A 20181-nucleotide genomic window follows, 5' to 3' on the forward strand; every position below is an offset into this window, starting at 1 on the left:
CGTCGATGTACCATATATGTCTTCTACTTGCATGCAATAGAATGAATTTGAGGAATTGACACCGGAAAGTCATCTCCTGTCTAAAGTTTATGCTGAATACATACTTGGTTTTGGAAAGGTAGTAGAATAATAAAGGGAATAAGGCGTCCAAGAAAGGAAAACCAGTTGAGGCATGAGCAGTACATTCGTGTTATGGATTAAGATTCCTGTATCCTTCGCTTGCTGAGGAGTTTCTTTAACATTAAGGCATGTGTTCCCAGACTGGAAAACTACTTTGTGTTACCAAAAGTGACAACACAATATGGTTTTAAGAAAAGTTTGATACTAGCTTTGTTTCACATTCGATGTCCAGCCTTCTTATACCACCCTGCAGTATATTTAAAAACATTTTTTTTTTTATTTGATTTGTTCAAAGTGCAGATTTGCAAAGTCATTCCATTCCATCACAGTGAAACTGAAGTCCAGCCAAGCTTAAAAGCAAAGTCTTAAAAATTGGGGGGGAATCTAATTTTCACTTCAATCGTAATAATACCGTGGAACGCCTTGAGCCAACTCCAAAGCGCGTTTTCAATAAAAGGAAATTTACCTGAAGAAATAATTTAAAACAATGAAAAAATAAATATCGCGAGTGCCAAATCCAGCGACCTTACTCGTGTTCAAGCGGCTCAAGCCATGGGAAATCAGTCAATCCTGTTTCCACAAATAGTAAACCGGTCGATGTCGAGCAAATCTTTATCGGCCTGTTTCTGCTTCAGTTCTGAATTGTCTCCCGAAATGTCTTTTTCCTCTGCATCAGGCGTGGTCAGAAGTTTATCAGAATTGCTCTCCACGAGAAGTTGCGCTGTGCTCGCGGCTTTGGTAGGTTGGCTGGTTACTGAAGTATTGGCAGTATCATCTGGGGGATGGCCTAAAATTAGAGGATTTTTTTGTAAATATTTAAAAAATATTTAAATTCCATTGATATTAGGGCACTTCCTTTCATGCTCCAAAACATACCGGCAGGTTAACTGGCTTGAAATAAAACTGACCCTATTGTAGGGTTACCACCTGTTTGTTTTTGGACTGGAAGTCCGGTTCAAAACTGCCTGTGTGGATTGAAGAAGTCTAAAACCAAGACCGGACTCTATCCTGATAATGAAGGTCAATTGAAAAGTTGCTAAGAATTAGCCATTCTAGAACATATGAAAAGGTGAACCACCCCTTTAATCTCCAACGTTATTGACATTATACAGAACGCACACATAACTGACTCAGCCCACCGCAAACAGTACTTTTTAAATGAGATATGTATTGTGGTCAATAAAAGAACAAACATGGCAATTATGTACCTTGGTTTGGTTTTGATTTGTTTTGGGCTTTCTTGGGTGTTTTTCCTGGTTGGCAGGTGGGTGGTTGAAATAACTTCTCTTCCATGTTTGCATCCTTGATATACTGACATGATTTCCCCAACAAGACAATGCTGTTAAGTACTTTTAAGGTGATCAGTCTGCGAAAATAAAAATGAATTATATAAATAGGCAGGGAAAACCAGTAGGTCTGGCAGGTTAATCTGATTACACTGAGTCATTGTTTAAACAGTTCAGAAAACTGGAGATTTATTCTAGATTATTAGCAATACAATAGGCATTGGCTTTGGTGGGTCAACTACTGACAACATTTTCTTCTAACCCCTAGAAATTAATATGGCTAAAAATGCCATATTTTTAGGGATGCACCGAATCCAGGATTCGGTTCGGGATTCAGCCTTTTTCAGCAGGATTCGGCCAAATCCTTCTGCTCAACCGAATCCAAATCCTAATTTGCATATGCAAATTAGGGACGGGAGGGAAATCACATGACTTTTTGTCACAAAAAAGGATGTAAAAAATGTTTTCCCCTTCCCGTGCATATTAGGATTCAGTTCGGTATTCGGCCGCATCTTTCGTAAAGGATTCGGGGGTTCGGCCGAATCCAAAATAGTGGATTTGGTGCATCCCTTCATATTTTATAGCCAGGACTTCAAACTTGTCACAGGGGGTCACCATCTTGGAAAGTGTCTGTGACACTCACATGCTCAGTGGGCTCTGAGCAGCTGTTGAGAAGCTAAGCTTAGGGCTCATCACTAATTATACAGCAAACAATTAGGTTGGCCTGTAATATAAGATGATGCTACAGGGCTGATTATTAAATTCTGATGCTAATTGCACTGATTTCTATGCTGCCATGTAGTAATTATCAAATTACTAATCAGCCTTGTGCAGTGAATCAGCAGAGAAGAAGATGGGGAGCTACTGGGGCATCTTTGGAGACACAGATCTTTACTGCTAAAGGGCTGTGGTTGTCTGGGGCTGACACAGAAGCCAAAAACATAATGTACAACATTTCTAGCTACTACTTTAGTTAAAGGGATCCTGTCATCAGAAAACATGTTTTTTTCAAAACGCATCAGTTAATAGTGTTACACCAGCAGACTTCTGCACTGAAATCCATTTCTCAAAAGAGCAAACAGATTTTTTTATATTCAATTTTGAAATCTGACATGGGGCTAGACATTTTGTCAATTTCCCAGCTGCCCCTGGTCATGTGACTTGTGCCTGCACGTTCGGAGAGAAATACTTTCTGGCAGGCTGCTGTTTTTCCTTCTCAATGTAACTGAATGTGTCTCAGTGGGACATGGGTTTTTACTATTGAGTGTTATCTTGTGTTAGGGAGCTGCTATCTGGTTACCTTCCCATTGTTCTTTTGTTTGGCTGCTGGTGGAGGAAAGGGAGGGGTGATATCACTCCAACTTGCAGTACAGCAGTAAAGAGTGATTGAAGTTTATCAGAGCACAAGTCACATGACTTGGGGCAGCTGGGAAATTGACAAAATGTCTAGCCCCATGTCAGATTTCAAAATTGAATACAAAAAAAATCTGTTTGCTCTTTTGAGAAATGGATTTCAGTGCAGAATTCTGCTGGAGCAGCACTATTAACTGATTCATTTCAGAATTGTTTTTTTTCCCATGACAGTATCCCTTTAAGCTTTAGTTCTCCTTTCTGAAGTGCAGCTTGCCAGTTTCCTGGACCTCATATCTTGTCTCCTGCAACACCATTTGCCTGTAACATATATGAAGTTTGCGCTCTGCATGGCCAAGACTATGATTTTACTTGGTTTTCTTGTTTGTTGGTGAAAAGTAGTTCCAGTGTAAGAGACTGGAATATGACTGGAATAGAGTAGGAGAGGGATTGAATAAAAAAAGGTGCAGTAACAATATAGTTGTAGCCTTACAGAGCATTTGTTTTTTAGATGGGGTCAGTGATAATGAAGACCAATTGAAAAGTTTCTTAGAATTAGCCATTGTATAACATATTAAAAGTTAACTTATAGTTGAACCACCCCCTTAAACAGATACAATATAACTTACCCAAAATAGAAAAGGACAACACAGGAATAGGCCAAGATTCCCTGTACCTTAACTGAGCTGGTGACCACTCTGATGAGCTGCAAAGTGGGAAAAAAATTAGTTGAAATAGCCAATAAACAAACTCTTTTGGAAAACATTTTGTCCCTCTAAGCAGATGAAAAAGCCGTACAAAACGATTATACATTTTAACAGTAGTTATTAGGGATCCACTACGATTCGGCCAAACCCCGAATTCTTAGCGAAAGATCCGTCGAATACCGAACCGAATCCTAATTTGCATATGCAAATTAGGAGTAAAGGGGAAAAAAGGTTTTACTTCCTTGCTTTGTCACGAGATTTCCCTCCCCACCCCTGATGTACATATGCAAATTTGGATTCGGCCCTAGTAGTTATTGCCACAAGGGCATCCAAATTGACATGTAGTCAGTTCATACTTACTAGAACAGCTAATGGGAGAGGAATGAAGCCCATTCTCCTGGAAACAGAGTCACTGTAATCAGTACAAGCCTGAAAAGAGAAAGTCAGTGAGATGCTGGGATAAAGTGCTAAATGTAAGGATCTGCTACAATGCTCATTATAGACATAGTTACATTTTTCTGGCGACTGCTCACTAGCTCAAAGGCAAGACTGGCTCGGTATTCACTATACACCTTTGGGAACATAAAAATGTAAATTAATTAAATTCATAAATTAAATGAAGTATTCATACTTTCCTAATAGAAATACAGTATAAAGGAGAATTCAACCCTAAACTTCGAAAAACCCTACCCTACATAGACTCCCCTCCCTCCTCCCCCCAGCGTGTTACACCGGGCAAATGCCCCTAACGTTTTACATACCCCTCGGGGCAGATTCAGGCATCGGAGTTCACAGCCACCATCTTGCACCGCTTCGGTAATCTTCGTAGAGTGAGACCGGCATATCGGCGAAGTTGGAGCATTCCAAAGATTACCGAAGCGGCTCAAGATGTCGCCCATGAACTCCGATGCCTGAATCTGCACCAAGGGGTAAGAAATATGTAGGGGCATTTGCCAGGGGTAACATTAAGGCTGGAGGCAGCGGCGGAACTACCGGGGGAGCAGTGGGTGCGATTGGGCCAGGGCCCGCAACCCCTCAGGGCCCCCAGGCAGCTCATGCGCTGCTGTTTCCGGGCCAAAAATCACATACGGAGGGGGGCGGGGGGTCCGACTGCGTGTCCTGCACCAGGGCCCGTCCCCCTCTAGTTACTGTACTGGCTGGAGGGAGGAGGGTCTTTGTAGGGTGAAGAGTAGGGTTTTTTAAGTTTATATTCCAATATGTTTATTGAGTTTACATAACATAAACAAAGTCGACAATAGCTTACAGGAGCACAATGAGAGACAGTACAGATTGAGTCCTCAAATATACTATTTAGTCTAGGGTTTTTTAAGTTTAGGGTTGAATTCTCCTTTAAGACCAAACATGGGATAAACAGATTTTAAAAGGAAGGTTTCATAAATAGGTTACTATTAGGGATGCACCGAATCCAGGATTTGGTTTGGGATTCGGCCTTTTTCAGCACAATTCGGATTCTGCCTAATCCTTCTGGCGGCCAAACTTATATGCATATGCAAATTAGGGGCGGGGAGGGAAATTGCGTGACTTTTTGTCACAAACAAGGAAGTAAAAATGTTTTCCCCTTCCCACCCTAATTTGCATATGCAAATTAGGGTTCGGATTCAGTTTAGTATTTGGCCGAATCTTTCTCGAAGGATTCATGGGTTCAGCTGAATCCAAAATAGTGGAATCGGTGCATCCTTAGTTACTATTTAAGAATTGCTCAAAAAGGGTAAAAGGGTTTTTTACGTTTAGGGTTGAATTCTCCTTTAAGACCAAACATGGGATAAACCGATTTTATAAGCATGATTTCATGAATACGTTACTATTAGTAACGTAGAATAGTGGATTCGGTGTATCCCTAGTTACTATTTAAGAATTGCTAAAAATGTGCATATTTATTCCCTGAAATGACTGTATGAACAACACAAGAGATCCTTAAAGGAACAGTAACACCAAAAAAAAAGTGTTTTAAAGTAATCAAAATATAATGTAGTGTTGCCCTGCACAAGTAAAACTGTTGCTCACTGGACATCTCCCATTGACTTATACAGCAATTCAGCAGGTTTTTGGTAGCAAATAGTAAAATTTGAATTCTTAAAGGGCTAGAGCAAGATTAATCTCAAAAATTGAATTCTGATTTTTAAGAAAAACTCAAATCGAGTTTAGATAATTTCCTAGGAAAATTTGACAGTTTTGACCATAAAAAAAAAAAAATCTAATTTTCAATTCGACCCTTCATAAATCTGCCCCTTAGTGTGTCAAAAGCCTGGAGCCAATAACTCCCCTCCCAACATACTTACATGAAATTCTCACACCTTGCCTTTGCTGATGGAACAAACATTATAGAATGGAAAAGCCATTTACAACTCCTGGTTAGCCTGTTTCCAGTATGGCGGAGGCAGCCATAAATACAGTAAATATTTAAGTCAAATGAAGCAGAAAGGAAATACATACGTCTGCAGTGATGTCATTAAACTTTGTTATGAAGGCGTGTTTGACAACATCCACTGCAATCTCAGAAGCAATTACCATGCAGACATCAGGAAATAACACCCACAGGTGATCTAAAGCAATGAAATAAGAAAAGAAGAACTGTATATTAATTATTAATAATAATAAAGCTTTTAATTCAATGTTCATATTTAATGGAGAAGGAAAAGCTAAAATTAAGAAAACTTTATCAGAAAGGTCTATATAAATAAACCAGTAAACGCTCAAAGTAACGCTGCTCTGAGTCCTCTGTCAAAAGAAACACCATATTTATTTTTTTCTATTGTGTACTCATGGGCTTCTGTATTACATTTCCTTCTTTCAGCTAAAACCTCCAGGGCTAGGGCTTGAGCATGCTCAGTTTGCTCCTGTCTCCCTCCTGTAATCTGAGCCCAGAGCTATAAGTGAAAAACTCAGGCAGGAGCTAATATGGCAGCTGCTATTCTAAACAAACAGATAGAGCTTCTAGAGCGGTTTACTCAGGTATGGTAAAGCATTCTGCAGAATAAATTAAGGGGGTTATTTATCAAAGTCCGAATTTATCTCAATATTTTCTGCTACAAATTCCGATCAAATCCACTCTGGTTTTTTACACTTATTTATTATTACATTTTCACGATAATTCGCTTTACGGCAAAAAATATTATTTTCACGATTTTTTCATCCGATTTTAAAGATTTGTTCAGAATTTTCACCCGAAAACTCTGAAAACTTCTGGGTATTGCACGAAACCCACTGCACAAAAAAAAAAAAAATCATTGGGACTTCTCCCATTGACTTATATGCAACCTCGACAGGTCTGAGATCTGGTCTGATTTTCAGATTGAGACTTTTCCATCCTCGGGGTTTAATAAATTCCGAAAAATTCATGATTTTTTAAAAGTACTATTTTATATATATAATTTTTTTTTTTTGTGATTTTTGCATTGGGAGTCTAGTAAATAACCCCCATAGTGATATAGATTGCACTATTGTGGCTAATCTATTGGCAATTAACTGCTTTGGTAGCTTTTCTTCTCCTTTAAAGGGTAAAAATAACGAGGTACAGAAAACCTGCTTTTGGGGATGAAATATGGATCCCGGTTATTCCCAAGAGAAATCTCTGTGCCAGCAGTACTTCTAGTATCTGGATAAAAGCTTTTCGAAAAGCTCATACATCACTTTAAACAAAGTTGTTTTAATAATAACCCACTGATTTATTAAATAATTACCTGGATTCCATGAGAACTGCTCCATGTTTCTTAGGCACACAATCAGAAGAAGCACATAGTTTGTGAATCTCTCCTTTATGTCTGAAAGGGATGAAGATGTTTTGTAGAATGTTACTAGCATGTAGCATGTGAAATAATTATATTCACCAAACACACTTTATGAACTATTTATGATTTAAAGGGACAACAGACAGTGTGTAATATTTTATGCTATTTTACATATATACATTTTCAGAGATTATTTCACATTTTGTGCCATGTTAAATGCATTTTCGGAAGTCCAATTTATTCAGGCTGCAGAATATATCAATGCACAATTAAGCAATAGAACAGCCTCTTTTCATATAAATTGAAACATGACGAGAAGGAATACTCTGGGCTGCCATCGGGGGCGACAAAGGAGGCCCAGATTTTTTATGGAATGGACATCTGGGACACGGATAACTCATAGCATTAGTTTGATAGTGCAGGTATTTGTGTAGGGTACTGACCACCTTATTAGCACATTAATTAATGGAACTATTTATATAAAGTACTTATTATATGGTAATATTAACTGTTTATATAGTGATCTATTTATGTAGCTACATGAGCTATCGGCTACATGAACTCAGTGGAAAAAATGATTGGGTCCCAAAGCAAGATCATGGGTCCCCTAATCTTGTGACCACGCAGTTTCCATAAACATTTATATTGCAGTTGCTTATCATTCAAATGGGTATAATTTTCAAAAGAGTGAAGTTAGAGATCACCACTGTCCACTAGTGTGATATTCCACCATTCTATGGGATTTTTTAAAGAGTATTTATCACTGGGCGAAAGTTAAAGTTCCTGTAAAAATCCCATAGAAATGAATGGAGAGTGGTGGAATTTCACACTAGTGGACAGTGGTGATCTCTAACTTCACTCTTTGATAAATATACCCCATAGTCCCATGGGGCTTCTGTAGTTTCCAAGCACCCCACCAGTTGCAAGATCTGTTTCACCTATAGTTACACTTAAGGATACACCGAATCCACTATTTTGGACTCCGCCGAACCCCCGAATCCTTAGATTAGCCGGAAACCGAACATAATCCTAATTTGCATATGCAAATTAGGAATGGGAAGGGGAAACCATTTTTTACTTCCTTGTTTTGAGACAAAAAGTCACATGATTTCCTTCCCCGCCCCTAATTTACATTTGCAAATTAGCATTAAGATCGGCCAGGCAGAAGAATCCTGGATTTGGTGCATCCCTAGTTACACTACTATTTTTTATCCATTAAATTCAACCTTTAGTCCTATCAAAACCTACCTAAGTGCTAGTTAATTTGTTGTTTAGCGCATACTATGCAAAGAGCATGGCCAAAAATGTTGGTACCACACCCCTTGTGTTCATTGAGGATGGCCCCAGATAAATAACCTGTATGGTTTCCCAAGATTTCCAATGGCTTCACTACACTATACAGCAAGGGTCCCCAACGTTTTTTACCTGTGAGCCACATTCAAATGTAAAAAGAGTTGGGAAGCAACATAAACATGAAAAAGTCCCTTGGCATGCCAAATAAGGGCTGTAATTGGTTATTTGGTAGCCCCTATGTGGACTGGCAGCCTATGGGGGGCTCCACTTGGCACTATAGTTGGTTTTTATTCAATTAAAACTTGCTTTCAAGCTTGGAATTCAAAATTAAGCACCGGATTTGAGGATCCTGAGAGCAACATCCAAGGGGTTGGAGAGCAACATGTTTCTCACGAGCTACTGTTTGGGGATCACTGCTATACAAGTATGGGATCCGTTATCCTGAAACACATTATCCAGAAAGTTCGGAATTACGAAATGGCCATCTCCCATAGACCCCATTTTATCCATATAATCAAAATTCTTAAATATTATTTCCTTTTTCTCTGTAATAATAAAACAGTACCTTGTACTTGATCCAAGCTAAGATATAATTAATCCTTATTGGAAGCAAAACCAGCCTTTTGGGTTTAGTTAATATTTACATGATTTTCTAGTAGACTTAAGGTATGAAAATCCAAATTACCGAAGGATCCGTTATCTGGAAAACCCCAGTTCCCAAGAATTCTGGATAACCGGTCCCATACCTGTACTTTAATTCATGGATTCATGCATCATTATTATAACAAGTTCTACCAGACAATGCATCAAATTCAAACAACAGTATGGAAAGCTGATCTTATACAAATGTATCTTGAATGTCAGTGGACTTTGACCATCCCCATGGCTAGTAAACACGCAGAGAGGGACAGATTAAAGAGAAAACCTGAAAGGAAAACAACAGTTCATTCACTGTGGCACTTTAAATGTGGCACCGCAGGTTTCTATAACACTTAAACGGATCAATAAAACAAGAATAATATTTAAATGCAACTCACCACTGTTTGACATCTGGAAGAGATTATTCTTTTCAAATTTCTTGAAAACACTCCCTTTTATTTCAACAAACTGTAGATGAAGCGAGACATTTTTTAATATTAGAACTAGAATTAATGCACTGGTTAAAAAGGAGCAGATGGAAATGGCTTTTCTCTGCCTGTGTTTCTAGGCGGGCAGAGCAACAGTGCTCCTTCTCTGCCTGGTTTTTATGCAAGCAGAGAAAAAGACAACAAGTCTGTGTGCCACTAGCCTAATACTTTGGATTACCTTCAGATGAATACATTAAGTACATATTAAAAATTATAATTGGAATTAAATTAGAATTAAACTGACTTTTTGCAGTTTTGCAAGATAAGAAGCCCCGTGTAATGAAATGGTCTAACACATAAAGGGGCAGATTTATTAAGGGTCGAATAGTAAATTCAAATTATTTTTGGTGTCAAAATTTACACATTTGAATCTTAATTAGGGATGCAACGAATCCAGAATTCAGTTCCGGATTTGGCTGAATCCTTCTGCCAGGTTGAACCGAATCCAAATTTGCATATGCAAATTAGGGGTAGTGAGGGAAATCGCGTGACTTTTTGTCACAAAACAAGGAAGTTGAAAATGTTTTCCCTTTCTCCTTAGGATTCGGTTCGGTATTCGGCCGAATCTTTCGCGAAGGATTCGGGGGTTTGGCCGAATCCAAAATAGTGGATTCGCTGCATCCCTAATCTTAATCCTCCAATTAGAATGTGAGATTTTTCACAACTCGGCCATGGAAACCATTTTAATTGGAATATTCGCCACCTAAAACCTGCCGAGTTAATTTACAAGTCAATGGCGGAGGTCCATTGAACCATTTGAATAGTTTTTTTTCGCAGGGAAAACTATTCAAATTCGATTCGATTTTCGTGGTGGGACTATTCCGAATATTAGACGTTCAAATTTTTTTATTAAATAATAACCATTTGAGTTGTGAGTATATCTGAATTTATTAGAGTAAAAAAAAAAAAATCACAAATTAGAAATTTCGACCTTTGATAAATCTGCCCATAAGTGATGGATATGGTCCCCACTAACCCATTTTTAATTAATATGTGAGAAACTATAGAGAACAAGCACCATTTTGCTGCTCACTACACTTTGGCTAGCACTAAATAGACAAATTAAATAAACAAAAACTCACTGTGTGCAAATCATATTCAGCTGCTTTCAGGTTTTTTTTTTAAATAAATTAAGTTCTGCATTATGATTTAATTTTCAAATCCTCTTTGTCTGCAGCCAAGACAATATTAAACCACCCAGTTACTTTGCTTAGTAACTTTTTCCATGCATAATCCCCAAATCTGTCTGATTTTTCCAGCTAAAGTCTAGGGAAAAACAAATTCTGTAGTGTTTCTGCCCTCTTGACTACAGTTTCTTCGCACAGAGAGTAGCAATTTTTTTCATTTTAGAAGATCCTGAGATACTTTGGCAACCGTGGTGGAATAGGGTTGCCTAAACAGCAAGTGAACATTTTCAAGGCACATCACACTTACATTATTGGACATCATGATGGTGAGCAGTGACTTGTTGTGGGAGTTGAAAGCCACATTAAGTGTTGTAGCTTGTACAAGGATGAGGATCGCATGTAAAACTGCAAGCAGGAAAGTTAAGTGAAATTCTTCTTTAATCTTTAGAAGACGCCATAGAAATTGAAATGCCAATACAGGTATGGGACCTGTAATCCAGAATGATCGGGACCTGGAGTTTTCCGCACAACGGACCTTCCTGTAATTTGGATCTTCATGCCCTAAGTCTACTAGAAAATCATGTAAACTTTAAATAAACCCAATACGCTGGTTTTGCTTCCAATAAGGATTAATTATATCTTAGTTTGGATCAAGACAAGCTACCGTTTTATTATTACAGAGAAAAAGGAAATCATTTTTAAGAAATTTGGATTATTTGAATAAAATGGAGTCTATGGGGGGGCGGTCTTTCCATAATTCAGAGCTTTCTGAATAACACGTGCAATAAATTCAGAATATAAAATATGGCATTATTCATTTTTAGGGTTTAGTTCTCCTTCAAAAGTATTTCTAGCCCCCTCTAGGTGGGAATCTGATGCCACCATAAGATAAAAGGATACTGACATACAATACTGCCATGAAGAAGTGAGGTATAACACCCAGATGGGCTCTCTTCCTCTCCTTGGGTTCCGTTGCTGTCCAATAAAGCGCATCTAAAATGTCTTGTCCAAAAGATGAAAAGAGCCGATCTGCAACCTATCAATAAAATTTAAAAATTCATCTCTAGGATTATCAGATTATCTGAAATGAAGGTTTCCAAATGTCTTTACACTGCCCAGTGCCTACTAACAGTCAATATGTTTAAAGTTTAGAGATCAAGTTCAAAAACATCAGGAAGGCCAAAGTTGTCTGGACGTGGCATAGAATTCACAGGGGCAGCTGATAACAGAATAGTTAACTCCTCACAATGCATTTGTCATTGTCGTTTCAATCTCTAACAAAATTAAAAATTATCCATGGTGTTACAATATTTGCAAAAGGTAATGGGGCTAAAAAGCATTATCTGTCTATTCTATACTCTGCCCTGGACTGGACTGGAGAAAGAGACAGGCAGATTCTGCTTTCGACTTCAGTTAAATTTACATATGATTCCAAAGGTGAACTAAACCCCCAATGAGAAAAGCTCCATCCACTACCCAACCATACTCCCCCCAGCATATTACATTAGTACAAAAAGTGTCCCCAAATGTCAATGCCACTTCTCCATGCAGAGTAGCGCAGCGGAGCATCTTCGGTTATCTTCAGAAAGAGACTGCCGACACTGAGCTGTTTGGTGCATGCAGAGTTGTAGCCAGTCACCCCAACTGCTCATGTACCGGAAATTCGGAAAAAGTTCAGAAGGGAAGGATCCAAAGAAAACCCAAGATGGGGAAGGTGGCGCCCTGGAGCTCCGCTGCGCTACTCTGCATGAAGAAGAGAGATTGACATTTGAGGACACTTTTTGCACTAATGCATTGTGCAGGGAGGAAGCAGAGGGGGACTCTGGGGGATAGTGGGTAGTGGATTCTCATTGGAGGGGTTTAGTTCTCCTTTAAAACCACTAAAAATGAATGTAGACAGAAACGTTACTTTGAATGACAGTTTCTTTCATTAAGTAAATTCCTTTAAAGCAACAGTTCAGTATAAAAATAAAAACTGGGTAAATATAAACATTTGTGCAAAATTAAAAATGTTTCTAATTTAGTTAGTTAGCTAAAAATGTAATGTATAAAGGCTGGAGTGACTGGATGTCTAACATAATAGCCAGAACACTATTCCTGCTTTTCAGCTCTATGCTTTCCACTGATTGGTTGCCAGGCAGTAACCAATCAGTGACTTGAGGGGGGACCACATAACTGTTGCTTTTGAATCTGAACTAAATGCTGAGGATCAATTGCAAACTCACTGAACAGCTATGTCCCATATGAGCCCCCCTTATAGTCTCTGACTAGAGAGCTGAAAATCAGGAAGTAGTGTTCTGGCTATTATGTTACACATCCAATCACTCCAGGCTTTATACATTACATTTCTGGCTAACTAACTATATTAGAAACATGTTTTATTTTGCACAGACTATCTATTTACCCAGTTTTTATTTTCACACTGAACTGTTCCTTTAACCTCCCTGCAAGCAAAGTGAGCATGAACATGGTTGCCTCGACTGCTCGTATTGCTAAACAGCCCCTTTGAAAACATTATCTTGCCATTGTTTGCTCGTATGCACCCAAGGTTAAAATAATAAAAAATAAAAAACATTTAGACGACAGTTTGAGGACATCAAACCCAGGCTTCAATGTTACATCCTACCATTATATTATATGCAATTTCTTACATGATTTAGATTGACCAAGGAGAAGAATTTACCTCCAGCATATTGTATATAATATACAGCTTTATCACCGACTGCCCTCGTATTAGGTGGTACATCATAGAGTAATCGACGTAGTGCATGATGAAGTAGCAGATCACCAGGATGACTCCTTTTAGAACGTCACATACTTGTGCAGGCTGAAGCACCCGCCCATCACTAAAACCCAAAAGACATGGTTATACTAACTTGCTCCGACATCATATACAAAGTTTAAATTTTACATAGCCTAAAGTACTTTCCCACATTAAAGGGGTTTTTCACCTTCCAAACACTTTTTTCAGTTGAGTTGTTTCAGATTCAGATAAATAAAGACTTTTTTTTCAATTATTTTCAGTCTTTTATTTTTTACCGTTTTCCCAAAATTTAAGTTTAAAGTTCGTCTCTGGTGTTTTAGTCCGGCAGCTCAGTGATCCAAGAGCATCTGAACTGTTACAATTTGGTACATTTAGTTGATACATTTCTTAGCAGCATCTCTGGAGTATTAGCAACTATTGTATCAAGTCTAACAGCCGCCTGTAATGAAACCCAGAGATTCTGCTCAGCAGGGACAAAGATAAGAAATGTTATTACGGATGCAGACAAACGGAATATCCTTCAGAAATAATTAGCTGAAATGCTCATCCAAGTTGCATATTCAAATCTGAGCAAAATCCTCAAATATGTCTGGGAAAACATATAGAGCAGATGACCAAGGGTTTGGATTTATTATGGCAGGACACGTAAAGGACAAGGAAAGTTAAACTAAGTAGCTAGAAATGTTGTATATTATGTTTTGTGCTTCTGTACCAGCCCAAGGCAACCACAGCCCTTTAGCAGTAAAGATCTGTGTCTCCAAAGATGCCCCTGTAGCTCCCCATCTTCTTTTCTGCTGATTCACTGCACATGCTCTGTGCTGCTGTCACTTACTGAGCTTAGGGACCCACTCACAATATACAGTACACATAGAATAGAAATGTCACAATATAAGGCTGATTAGTAATTAATACAGATTATTACTACATGGCAGCACAGAAACCAGTGCAATTAGCATCAGAATTTATTAATAATCCCTGTAGCATCACCTTATATTACAGACCAACCTCATTTTCTGCTGGATAATTAGTGACGAGCCCTAAGCTTAGCTTCCCAACAGCCAATCAGAGCCCACTGAGCATGTGAGTGTCACAGACACTTTCCAAGATGGTGACCCCCTGTGACAAGTTTGAAGTCCTGGATCATTGCTGCTATTGACAAGCTGAAACTTTAGGCTGGTGCAACAAGTTCAGTATATAAAACATCGGATTTTCAGCCCTATTCATTTTTAGGGTTTAGTTCTCCTTTAAGGGGCAGACATTATTTGAATGTGAGATTTATCACACCTCGACCATGGAAACAGTTCTAATTCGAATATTCGCCACCTAAAACCTGCTGAGTTCATTTACAAGTCAATGGCAGAGGTCCATTAAACTATTTGAACATGTTAATTGCCTTCCTGACATTCAAGTTTTTATTTCGGAGGAAAACTCGATCAGAATTTTCACTTCGGGACTATTCCATCGGATATTAGACGTTTTTTCATAAATAATCTCCCATTCGAGTTGCATTCAAATTTATTAGAGTAAAAAAAATTCACATAAATTCAAAATTCAACCTTTGATAAACAACCCACTAAGGATTAGGGCAAATCCTCAATTTGGTGGATCTCTAGTTTTGTCTTATATATCAAAGGGCACGGACAAATTTAATCTTGAAAGGGGTGGTTCACCTTCACCTAATTCTAAGCAACGTTTCAATTGGCTTTCGTTTTTTATTTTTAATAGTTTTTGAATTATTTGCCTTCTTCTTCTGACTCTTACTGGCTTTCAGTGGTGGGGTCACTGACCCCATCGACAAACAAATGCTCTGTAAGGCTACACATTTATGGTTATTGCCACTTTTTATTACTCATCTTTCTATTCAGTCCATCTCCTATTCATATTCCAGTCTCTTATTCATATCAGTGCATGGTTGCTAGGGGAATTTGGACCCTAGCAAATAGATTGCTGAAATTGCAAACTGGAGAGCTGCTGAATAAAAAGCTAAATAACTCAAACTACAAATAATACAAAATTAAAACCCACAGAAAACTGTCAGTATATCACTCTCTACGGCATACTAAAAATTAATTGAAGGGTGAATAACCCCTTTAATCTTTACAACCACCAAACTTTAGGTTAAATAATGACAGAAGCGGAGTATTTATTTTTTCCGTGTGAAGCATGGAATTTAGCTAATCTGCATATATAAATTAGGATATGACTCATGTGTGGGTCGAATCCATAGTGGAAGATTTAATATTTGACTCAATCTGTAAAAAGTGGATTAGGTGCATTCCTATATTAAATATTGCTGCAGTTTACTATTGTGCCATAAGCTCCCCACTATTCTGCTTTCATTTGAAGGGCAAACCATAATTTCTCATTTGGTTACCCTATTATAAGAGAAAATAATGGACACATCTTATAAATAAGGCTGAGGTGTAAATGAAAGATGAATAGGAAAGGGTCTATGTAGGAAGACAGGGGAAAATTAATATTAATTACAATAAATATATAAACCAGCAAGCGTTCACACAGTCACACTTCGGGTGCTGGGTCAAATATGACACACACACACACACAGGGACCTGGAGCTTTCCGGATAACAGATCTTTCCGTAATTTAGATCTTCATACTTTGTCTATTAGAAAATCATGAAAACAATGGTTCTGCTTTCAATGAGAATTATTACATCTTAATTTGTATCAAGTACAAGGTCCTGTTTTGTTATTACAGAGAAAAAGGAATTTTAAAAAAAAAAAAAAAAAAATTAGATTATTGGATAAAATGGAGTCTATGGGAGACGGCCTTTCCATAATTTGTAATTTTGTGGATAACGGATCCCAAACCTGTTTATATATATCTATATATGTATAAATGCAAAGATCAATGGTGCACTCCATGGACAAAAGTAATACCTGGGTGCCAGCAAAGGTTAAATACAATAGCAAGAAGGTTGCTTATTTTATTAAACTAGGGGAGATTGTGGATGCACATCTAAGGCCAATTTCAAAAAGTTTAAAGCCCTGTCTAAATGATTCAAGTAAATACACAAGTGCATGTAATTTTGAAACAGGGTTTTTTTGTTACAAAGTTATGATCATAAAATTGATAAGCCACCATACCACGTCAAGGTAAAACCCCACTGTTTTGGGTACATATGCAATAGCATTTATTATACATATACACATATACATATATATATATATATATATATATATATATATATATATATATATATATATATATATATATATACTTTAAAGCCTTTAGAGTGCTCCCACAACCCCCCTGTTTTGATATTGCTTATTTTATTAGCCTCAATGTTTCGATCCCCCACAGGGATCTTTATCAGGAGCAGCGTACAAAAATAAATAAATAAATAAAAATAAAAAAATTTAAAAAAATATATATATATATATATATATCTCTATCTCTAAGCCTCGGGATTAATCAATTTTTTTATTTTCTTTCTGGTTGCTGGGATCAATGACCTTGACAACAAAACATTTTAGTCTGCAGATTGTGGGGAATAAGGAACTAAGAGGTTTTGTCTGACAGGAAGGGAGTTGTAGACAGTTACAAAACAATGCAGCAATGCTCACCAGCTGTTAAACCACAAACCCCCAGCAGGTGTGGTTCCCACAAGCTGACAGCACAGGCTGATAGGCTATTTAAGGCTAAACTACATGCGTCTTTCAGACACCATCAGATTTGATCTTGTCGAATACAAATGCAAAACCAGATCATGTCGTTTACACACCAAACTTTTGTTTCAGTCCAATGATATCATGAATCCTGCAAGTACATCAGACTTGTGGGATGTGACCTGTCATTCCTCTTCTATTTGGGAACTACCTGAAAGACTAGAAAGGTTGCTTTCACCTCTGCAGTTAAACTGTCACCAGGATGTACTCAAATACAGATTAAATAAACTAATAAATACAGTATACAATTGAAACACTTGGGTGTTGTAAGACTTATTGAAACATTTGGGTGTTGTTGTAAAGCCTTTTATAAACAGAATATTGCCTTAGCAACCAACTGTGATCATTAGTAAACAGGGTCGGACTGGGGGGCCCAGGGCCCACCGGGACTGCTGGTCCAGGGCCCCCCGCCCCTACTGGGACGCGCCGAACTCGGCGCGACTGTGCGTATGCCCCGCTCGAACGCCGCCACGCGCAAGCGGCGCTTCTCGTGCGCATGCGGCGATTCGCATCACCCAAAAACTTTTTTTTTCTCAAAATTTTTATATTGGTAGAGGGGGTCCGACCCTCGTGGGCCCACCGGGTTTTTTCCCGGTGTCCCGCCGGGCCAGTCCGACACTGTTAGTAAAGCCCTTTAGCAGAAAAACACCTAAAGGTGGCCATAGACGCACAGATAATATCGTGCAAAACTAATTTTCGTACAATATTCGGTGCGTGTATGATGGGAAAAGAGGCGACCGATATTGGCAGAAGACTATCGGTCGGCTCGTTGCTCGGGCTGGACGAAGGCAATCAAACATCGGCCATTTTTAGTGCTGAATCGTCACATACAGGTAGAATTATATTGTTTCTACCTGTATATCTGACGATTCAGCTTTACACGTGTTATTTTGTTACATTTATGGCCAACTTTAGCCCCAAATCATTTGTTAAGAAATGCAAATAGAACGTTTTTGGAGAACGAAATTCAAGTGTTTGTGGGTGCGGCAAATGCAAAGCCTGCGAACACAACAGCGAGCATCACCTAAAGCCCATTTGCTATCCTTGCATCCCCAGATGTTGCTGGACTACAGCTTCCAGAATGCCTTGAACTCTTATAGTAAATGGGAACATACTGGACTGTGCTATGCTGCAAAATCTTGCGACTCAAAGTTAACAATGACCAAGAGAATTTAGTTTCTTTGAGCATAGACTGAAATAAAGGGTTGGAATGTAACATATAAAAAAACATAAACAGCATTGAATGTTCTCTAGTGCATGGGACTTGAAACTTTTAGTATGACATATGAGAGTGATGTTCTGATATTCTGAGATCATTTGCAATTGGTTTTAATTTTTTTATTATTTGTGGTTTTATTTAGTTTTTTATTCGGCCAGTTCTCCAGATTGCAATTTAAGCAATCTGGTTGCTAGGGCCCCAATCATAGCAATCATACACTGATTTCAATAAAATATTAAAATATGCATAGAAGAGCGTCAGAATAGAAAGATGAGAATTAGAAGCAATACATTTGTAGCCTTAAAGGGGAAGGAAACCTAGGTGGCGCAAAAACCCTTCCCCCCTCCCGTGTGTTGCCCACCCTCCCTCCTCCCCCCTGGCCTACCCCTCCCACTGGGCAAATGCCCCTAAATTGTTACTTACCCTTCTGCGCAGGTCCAGTCCAGGGAGTTCACAGACGACATCTTCTTCCACGCGATCTTCTTCCTGCTGTGAACGGCGTTTTGGCGCATGCGCAGTAGGAGCATTTCGCCGGTACGGATCTACTGTGCATGCGCCAAAAGTCACGCGCATGCGCAGTAGATCATACCGGCGAAATGCTCCTACTGCGCATGCGCCGTTCAAAGCAGGAAGATCGCGTGGAAGAAGATGTCGTCTGTGAACTCCCTGGACTGGACCTGCGCAGAAGGGTAAGTAACAAGTTAGGGGCATTTGTCCAGCGGGGGGTTGGGGGTTTGCGCCGACAAGGTTTCCTTCCCCTTTAAAGAGCATTTGTTTTTTAAATGGGGGTCATTGACCCCTATTTGAAAGCTGGTTAAAAAAAAACTATACAAAATAAATAATGAAGACCAATTGAAAAGTTGCTTAGAATCGGCAGCTCTATAACACACTAAAAGTTAACTTAAAGGTGATCCACCCCTTTAAAGTAGCCAATTAAAATTTTGCATCTCAGGAAAAAGCATGTCAGGCTCTCATTTCTATTAGTACCAAGGAACTGCAGCTTTTATGGTGCCAGACAATATATTTCCTGTGAAATTATTATTAAATCAATCAATTTTGTTAACAGGATCCAAGAGCTGAAACTAAAACCTGTGACCTTGCCAAAATGATCACGTTGTCAGCTCTATACGTTGTAGACTGCCTGCCAAATTGTACGGAGTACAAAGGATGATAGTAATAAAACGGATTATTAAGCACTTAATAATGTACCGTCTGTATGAGGTGCCTTTCAAAAATTAAAAAGAACAAGCAAATGTGTTCTTAGTACAGGTATAAGATCTGTTATCTGGAAACCAGTTATCCAGAAATTCTCTGAATTATGGAAAGGTTGTCTCCCATAGACTCCATTATAATCAAATAATCCAAATTTTTAAAAATGATTTCCTTTTTCTCTATAATAATAAAACAGTAGATTGTACTTGATCCCGACTAAGATATAATTAATCCTTATTGGAAGCAAAACCAGCCTATTGGGTTTATTTAATGGTTACATGATTTTCTAGTAGTTTTCTATGATGTAGAGAGGGATAGTCTGAGACAATTTGCAATTGGTCCAAATTACCCTAGCAACCATGCATTTATTTGAATAAGAGACTGGAGTATGAACAGAGGAGGGCCTGAATAGAAAGATAAGTAATAAAAAGTACCAATAACAATACATTTGTAGCTTTACAGAGCATTTTTTTTAGATGGGGTCAGTGACCCCCTTTTGAAAGCTGAAATGAGTCAGAAGAAGACTAAAAATGTAAAA

At 38.4% G+C, this 20181-nt stretch overlaps 1 protein-coding gene across 1 annotated transcript in view; it reads right to left on the reverse strand.

Annotated features, from left to right (window-relative positions):
* Positions 1-387: 387 nt before the first annotated feature.
* The window catches only part of tapt1.S (transmembrane anterior posterior transformation 1 S homeolog), a gene marked incomplete at its 5' end in the record, with an annotated part of 36287 nt that continues 16493 nt past the window's right edge, over positions 388-20181 (reverse strand). The window contains 11 exon segments of the mRNA NM_001095805.1: positions 388-907; positions 1329-1486; positions 3386-3462; positions 3824-3892; positions 3976-4035; positions 5918-6027; positions 7165-7245; positions 9543-9612; positions 11067-11164; positions 11660-11795; positions 13443-13605. Of these exon segments, the coding sequence (NP_001089274.1) occupies positions 681-907; positions 1329-1486; positions 3386-3462; positions 3824-3892; positions 3976-4035; positions 5918-6027; positions 7165-7245; positions 9543-9612; positions 11067-11164; positions 11660-11795; positions 13443-13605 (1249 nt within the window). The 3' untranslated portion in view covers positions 388-680.

Source organism: Xenopus laevis, chromosome 1S (genome assembly GCF_017654675.1).
Source record: "Xenopus laevis strain J_2021 chromosome 1S, Xenopus_laevis_v10.1, whole genome shotgun sequence".
Classification (NCBI taxonomy): domain Eukaryota; kingdom Metazoa; phylum Chordata; class Amphibia; order Anura; family Pipidae; genus Xenopus; species Xenopus laevis.